We start from the raw sequence: 7,418 nt of genomic DNA on the forward strand, positions 1-7,418 counted from the left end.
TGTGAGCCACCATGTGGTTGCTGGGAATTGAACTCAGGACCTTTGGAAGAGCAGGCAATGCTCTTAACCTCTGAGCCATCTCTCCAGCCCCGACACCCTGTCTTAAAAAGCAACAAAGATGGGGCAGGAGACTCACTGCTTTGGCAGGTACCAGAGTCTGGTTCCCAGAACCCAAGTCTGTTGGCTCAGAACTGTCTGTAGTTGGAGCTCCAGGGGATCTGGCACTATTCTCTGGTTTCTGCAGAAATACACTCAATTAAAGATAAATAAATCTTGAAATTTTTTATTTAAAAAAATGACAGAGCTGCAGAGACGATTCAGCGGATAAAAGTGCATGACTATTCTCCAGACATCCTGAGCTCAATTCCAACACCCACATAACGACTCACGACTCAGCGGATAAAAGTGCATGACTATTCTCCAGACGTCCTGAGTTCAATTCCAACACCCACATAACAACTCACGACTCAGTGCCCCCTTCTGGTGTGCAGGCATGCACGCAGACAAGGCACTTGTATACATAAATAAGTAAATCTTTTTAAAAAGATGACAGCAAAACTAAGGAAACTCCCACAGCTTGCTCCTCTGGGTCTTACCCTTCTCCAGCTAAGAGCTCTCAACCCCTTCCTTTTTTCTGGACTTTTGCCTTTGAAACTTTCCTCTCCACTTCCTGGGATGGCAGCTCACCCCTTTTGTTTCCCACTTTCCTATCTTCATTCATGCAGCTTCCTCTGCTGGAAGTGACCTTCGCCGTCAGAGTCAGCTCATCTTCCATTTTTCTTCCACCTGGAGTCCATCCAGATGTGTGTCAGAGAGTAAGGCTTCTAGCGCCCCGCTTCCTGCTTTCCACTCCAGGCCCTGCCACGTACTGGTCTGGGTCACTTCCTCGGGTTCCTTGTGCTTCTGATCTATTTACCATGGGGACGCCGCCGTGTTTGTCTCGCAGACTGAGCGTCGCACTGAGAGCGGCGTTTGCTGCCAGGCTGTGCTAGATGATTTGGTTTTCTGCCGTAACAACTCTTACTTAGATTTATCCTTCAGTCTACTTTGTGAATGTGTCTGGCTCTTACTACTCCAAAAGTGTCTGTATCTTAAGAATGTGGACGGAAGCCGGGCATGTTGCCACACTCTTTAAATCCCAGCACTCAGGAGGCAGAGGCAGTGAGTTCCAGGCCAGCCTGGTCTACAGAGCGAGTTCCAGGCCAGCCAGGGCTATACAGAGAAACCCTGTCTCGAAGCAAACACAAGCCTGAATAAGGCAGATAGCTTCCCTGGAGTATTGTGAGCAATGTTTCAGGACATAATAGCTGGTTTTCCTTCAAATGCTCTCTTTGGTCTGGGCTTCCAAACAAGAAGGGTTACAAGATCTGAAGGTAAACTTTACTTAAAGTGAACACTAGGTCAAGGAAGTGAAACTCCTACCCAGAGGACTCTTCTTCACTACCCTGGCAGGGGACCTGGAGGCTCCTGCCTGTAGGTATCAACCCTCTTCTTGGCCTTGGTCCATTTGTCTGTGCTAAGAGGCTGCTGCTGCTGCTTCTCCTCCTCCTCTTCTTCTTCCTCCTCCTCTTCTTCCTCCCCCTCCTCCCCCTCCTCTCCTCCTCCTCCTCCTCTTCTTCTTCTTCTTCTTCTTCTTCTTCTTCTTCTTCTTCTTCTTCCTCTTCCCTTCTCTCCCTCCTTCCTTCCTTCCTTCTTCCTTCCTCTGCCTCCTGAGTGCTGGGATTAAAGGTGTGCACCACCACCAGAGGTGTTCTTCTTAAGCCTGCCTCTCAGGAGCTGTGCAGCCTGTCTAGGACAGTGTGGTAGCTGAGTTCATGTAGGCACAGCAAGCATCTTGTGCAGTGGCCAGAAAAGCTCTGTGCCTCCTCTTGCTTCAGCAACATGGCAGAGAGTAATCAGCCCACACCAGAGCAGATCTAGAGCATTCTACTGCCTAGCCAAGGTTACCCGTGGGTTACCCACAGGCCTCGTGACACCTGTCCATGTCTGCCCAATTTTCAGAAATCAGACGTCGTGGTTCCAAAGACCCCCTGGTGAAGGCCCTCCAGCTGCTTGATGGCCCATGTGAGCCAGGGGAGAGCATGAAGGTGGAGGCCACAGCCAAGAGACGCAGCTCTAAGGACCTGCTGGGGAAGCCGCCGCAGCTCTATGATACACCCTATGAGCCCTCAGAGGGTGGCCAACGGGTGGCAGAAGTGAAGGCACGGCCAGCAGACAGCAGGCTGCCGGAGGAGGATGATCGACCAGCCGCCGAGTATGAGCAGCCTTGGGAGTGGAAGAGGGAGCAGATCGCACGGGCCCTGTCAGGTGAGGGTTCAGCACCTGCCACTCAAGGCCTTCTCCTCCTAGCACTTAATGCCTTTCAGAGCTGACACGGCAATAGTCCAGGTTCACTGGGCACAAATGTGGCTTTTAGCACATGTGTATCGCCCTTCAGTACATGTACGCAGCCCTCGGTACATGTGCACAGCCCTCGGTACATGTGTACACCCCCGGTACACGTGCGCAGCCCTCGGTACATGTGTGCACCCCCGGTACATGTATGCAGCCCTCGGTACATGTGCGCAGCCCTCAGTACATGTGCGCAGCCCTCAGTACATGTGCGCAGCCTTCAGTACATGTGTGCACCCCCGGTACATGTATGCAGCCCTCGGTACATGTGCGCAGCCCTCAGTACATGTACGCAGCCCTCGGTACATGTATGCAGCCCTCGGTACATGTATGCAGCCCTCGGTACATGTATGCAGCCCTCGGTACATGTGTGCAGCCCTCGGTACATGTGTGCAGCCCTCGGTACACGTGTCTGTTGAATGCTAGTTAGTGTAGGTAGTAAACCTATCACCTAGCATGAGTTCACGCTGAGGACACTCTGAAAAGGTCCTCGGAATTCCAGAGCAGAATACTGGTCACTGGAGCCTAAAGGAAGAGCGGAGGAAGGGCAAGCTGGCCACCCATGCCCACCTGCAGAAGAGCCTCGGCCCTGGTGATCCGTTGCAGATGACTCTCGATGCTGCATCAAGTCCTTTGCTTTGTTTCCTCACTGCGTCTGTGATTTTGATTCTATCTGATTGTTGGTGAGAATGAGGTTAACATGGTCGACCAGAAGACAGCTTGTGGAGTTGGTTCTCTCCCTCTACCATGTAGGCCCCAGGAATTGAACCCAGGTTGCCAGGCTTGGTGGCAGCCACCTTTACCCCCTGAGCCATCTTGCCATCCCACAAGTCCCCTTTTTAACAGGGCATTTGAGGTGGAGAAGCCTAGCTACGGATGAGGCACACGTTCTGCCTGCATTCCCAGGACTCGGGAAGCAGGAAAACCAGGAGTTCTAGGCTAGTCTGGGCTGTCCAATACTCTGTGTGATCAAAACGACAACCAGGCTGCAATTGTGCCCTTAAAACTGTGCGTTCCCCCTCTCTTGCTGTGGTGTTGCTGCAGAGACACCTTCAAGGGCTGCTGGGATGCTTGGCCACCATCACCAAAGCTAACAAACTGGAGACGGCTTTTCTAGATCTTGACCTTGCTTACTCTTCAGACCTATGAGATGCTCACTGTGAAATGGCAGGCCTGGGTGAGAGAGATTAGTGGGCCGGCCACTGGGGCTGCAAACACGAGTGAAAACTAGACTTTCTGTTGTCATTTGGTTTTCTTCCTGCCTCAGTTTCTTTAGTGAGAGTGTTAGAGTCATACGCCCTGATTCCCCGCTAAAACTGGTTCTTTTAGAAAGGTATTCCAAAGTAAAACCTAGATTTAAGGTAGAGTCACATCTTCAAATATGGGCCAAGCAAATGTTTCCTATTTAGTTAGCCCAGGCTAGCCTCAAACTCCTGGCTCAGCTCCTCGAGTTACTGGATACCTAACCTTGCTTGTGTGAGGGTTTCTAAGTAATTTAAGAGAAAGTTGATAAGCAGGCTTAAAACAGTAAGAAGAATAGGTGGAGTTGTGCTGGAGAGATGCTCAGTGATTAGAGCACTGCCTGCTCTTGCAGAGGACCTGGGTTCAGTTCACAGCGCCCATGTGGAGGCTCACAGCCGTCTCAAGCTGCTGATCTCAAGACGTAATGTTTCCATTTGACTTTCACAGACTTTGTCTTGCCCTTGATTTAGAATTTTCAAGGTATTTTTCCCGTTAGCAGTAAATCCAGTTAGAAGTGGAAATAGTGTATTGGTTGATGGTGGCGCGTGCAGATAATCCCAGCACTTCCTACACAGCAGCCAGAGACGGCAAGTTCTAGGCCACCCTGTGAGAGCTAAGAAGAGAGAAAAGCAAAGCCAGTCTGAAGCGGCTCTGTTTGGTCTCTTCTCTGCCCACCCTAGGCGTCTCAGCAGCTCTCGGTGTCATTTCATGATTTCTCTGAGTGTCTTATCCTTTTGCTTAGAATTTCATAGTGAAAGTTGCCGCTGATTTTATAGAAAGAGATAGACTCACTAAATAATTTCACTAAATGTATGTTTAAGTCTTTTGAAAAGAAATATTCTCTGAGACTTTCATACAGTGTATTTTTTTTTTTTTTTTTTTTGTAGTTAGGAAACCTGGAGTTTATTACAGAGAAAAATGGCATACAGTGTATTTTTATCATGTGCTCTGCTGTCCTCCAACTCCTCTCGGCTCTTACCCCCTTTACACCCACACAACTTCTCTCTGAAAAGAAAAGTAAGGGGGGAAAAGCCACTAAAATCATGGAGTTCTATTTGTGTTGGCCAGCTGTTCCTGGGCTGACGTGGTGTCTGTGGCGAGTGTGGTGGAAGACAGCTCCTTCCCTGTCCTAGCAGCTAAGCCTCGGGAATAGCTGCCTGGCCGGGGTGGGACCCTGTGCCCACGTCCCCCCCTCCCTGGCTTGGGCTTGTGTGGGTCTGTGTGAGCTGTCCCAGCCTCTGTGAGTTCATGTGTGTCCGGCCTGTTGTGTCTGCAAAGCACTGTTTGTTCGTTAAAACCATCTACCACACGTGCCCATAACGGTCTTTCTGCCCCTCGTCTGTGTAGATCCCTGAGCCTCGGGCTAGGGCGAGAAACAGATGTCCTGTTCAGGCAGGAGTGTTCTACAGTCACGCTCAAAATTTCTATTTAGTCTTTAAAAAACAAACAAACAAACAAACACAACTTTTTGTGAACACTTTTAGAATGAAAGTCATGCTGAAACACTAGTCTCCTCTTGTGTTCCCAAACTGTGGAGCGCCCTCGAGCACAGTGGTCCTCGGAGACGCTGGCAGTGTGCTCAGAAGTCCTCAACAGCTGTCTAGAGATGCTGCTGCTCACTGGAGCTGACCTTTGAGGAGGGGCTAAAGCAGGCATGAAGTGTTTCCCTTAGAGGGTTGCATGGCTGGCCTCCGTGGTCTCTGATGTTAAGTGGCGTCTTCCTTCCAGTCCAGTTTGAAGGATCTGATCGATCTCCTGGGAGAGAGGACACAGGCAGACCCCACCACTGGCAGAAGACCTTGAAGCCGACTCTGTCAGACCACAGCGACAGGGAGAAGGTGGACCCAGGCCTGGCCCTGGAAAAGCAACCGTGAGTCTCGCTCATTGACTTCGTCACAGCCTTGCATAGGGTCCCCATTTGGGGCGACCCCTTTCATTTATGAATTCTTGTCCAGTAGGGGTTCTAAGCACAGTGCATTTGCTCAGGATGGAAGGGCTACTGTATCCTAAGAATTCTGCACACGCCTCCTTCCACACAGAGGGGAAGTTTGCTTTATTTTGTTTTAATGATTTATTTTGAATGATTGTTTTATGAGTGTTTTGCTACCTGAAAAGGCTAGAAGAGGACATTGAAACCGGAACTGGAGTTGTGGGCAGTTGTGATCCACCACGTGAATGCTGGTAACTGAGCCCAGGTCGTCTGCAGCGCGGCCAGTGCTCTGAACCACTGAGCCCGCCCTCCAGGCCTAGAGGGTACTGTTTCGAATGGCACCACCCTCCTGGACTTGGCTGTGTAGGGTTGACAGACTCTGTGACTGGGACCACTGGAATCTGTGTGCTGTCTGTTCTGAATATGCAGCAGAGGCTGTTGAACTGTGCTTTAGTGGAGTGGTCTGTAAGTGATGCTCACAGGGGTGCAGACCCACTGGGTTTGCACTGTGACACTGTTTTCTTTTGTATCCCTGTTCAGTTGGTATCACGGCACCATTACCCGAGCTGAGGCTGAAAGCCGACTACAGCCTTGCAGAGAAGCTGGTTACCTGGTCCGAAACAGTGAGTCGGGCACCAGCAGGTACTCCATCGCACTGAAGTAAGTCCTTCCGCCCCGGGCATCCCTGTCTGAGGGCAGGGGTGTGCTGTAAAAAGCCTCTCCTCCCTGAGGGTAGACGGGCAGTCTGGGTCACGGGGTGTGAGGCATTTACTTGGACAGCAGATGGCAAAACACTGCTCAGAACGCAGAATTGGCACCCGATAAAAAAACCCTTGTCTATTACAGTCATGGTGGTCCTATTTTCCTTATCGTTGAATGTTAGCCAGTTTCAACCTTCCGTTATCATATCTAAGGCCTCTTAGAAGAGAAATAATTCCTGATTTAAAAGAAAAAGTGGGGGCTGGAGAGATAGCTCAGAGGTTAAGAGCATTGCCTGCTCTTCCAAAGGTCCTGAGTTCAATTCCCAGCAACCACATGGTAGCTCACAACCATCTGTAATGGGGTCTGGTGCCCTCTTCTGGCCTGCAGGCATACACACAGACAGAATATTGTATACATAATAAATAAATAAATAAATAAATAAATAAATAAATAAATAAATAAATATTTAAAAAAAGAAAGAAAAAGTGAAACTGGGCGGTGGTGGTGCACGCCTTTAATCTTAGCACTCAGGAGGCAGAGGCAGGTGGATCTCTGTGAGTTCAAGGCCAGTCTGGTCTACAGAAAGAATGCCTGGTCTGTCAGGGATACACTGAGAAACCCGGTCTCAAAAAACAAAACAAAACAAGAAATGGTGCCAGGGCTGCAGAGATGGCTCAGTGGCTAGGAGCACTGGCTGCTCTTCCAGAGGACTAGGGTTCAATTCTCAGCACCCACATGGCAGCCAGCAACTGTTGGTACCTCCAGTTTCCAGGAATCCAGTGCTGTCTCTGAACTCTGTAGGGACCAGGTGTGCACATGGTGCACAGACACATACACAGGCAAAACACCCATAGCAAAGAAAGAAAGAAAGAAAGAAAAGAAAGAGTCACGCATCTAGGGTTGGGGCTCTAGCACAGCGGGAGGGTACTTGCCTAGCACACACAAGCCCTGAGTTTGTCCAATAGCAGTGCAAAAAAAAAAAAAAAATCAGTCAATAAAATTAAAAAGACAGAGCAGTTCAACCTCTTCTATAGTTTTTTTTTTAGAATACATTTTTTTATATTTTTTTAAATTTATTTATTGGGCTGGAGAGATGGCTCAGTGGTTAAGAGCATTGCTTGCTCTTCCAAAGGTTCTGAGTTCAATTCCCAGC

The 7,418-nt window shown here is 49.5% G+C and overlaps 1 protein-coding gene across 2 annotated transcripts in view; it reads left to right on the forward strand.

Annotated features, from left to right (window-relative positions):
• The window catches only part of She (Src homology 2 domain containing E), a 24,683-nt gene that overhangs the window by 13,010 nt on the left and 4,255 nt on the right, over nt 1-7,418 (forward strand). For both annotated transcript variants that reach the window (XR_003378741.1, XM_005367195.2), the window contains exons 3-5: nt 2,002-2,307; nt 5,362-5,503; nt 6,104-6,223. Coding sequence is in view for 1 of the 2 variants with exons in the window: in XM_005367195.2 (XP_005367252.1) it covers nt 2,002-2,307; nt 5,362-5,503; nt 6,104-6,223 (568 nt within the window). In the remaining variant the exon portion in view is untranslated. The remainder of the gene's footprint in view (nt 1-2,001; nt 2,308-5,361; nt 5,504-6,103; nt 6,224-7,418) is intronic.

The sequence above is a fragment of the Microtus ochrogaster genome, unplaced genomic scaffold (genome assembly GCF_000317375.1).
Source record: "Microtus ochrogaster isolate Prairie Vole_2 unplaced genomic scaffold, MicOch1.0 UNK16, whole genome shotgun sequence".
In the NCBI taxonomy this organism is placed as follows: domain Eukaryota; kingdom Metazoa; phylum Chordata; class Mammalia; order Rodentia; family Cricetidae; genus Microtus; species Microtus ochrogaster.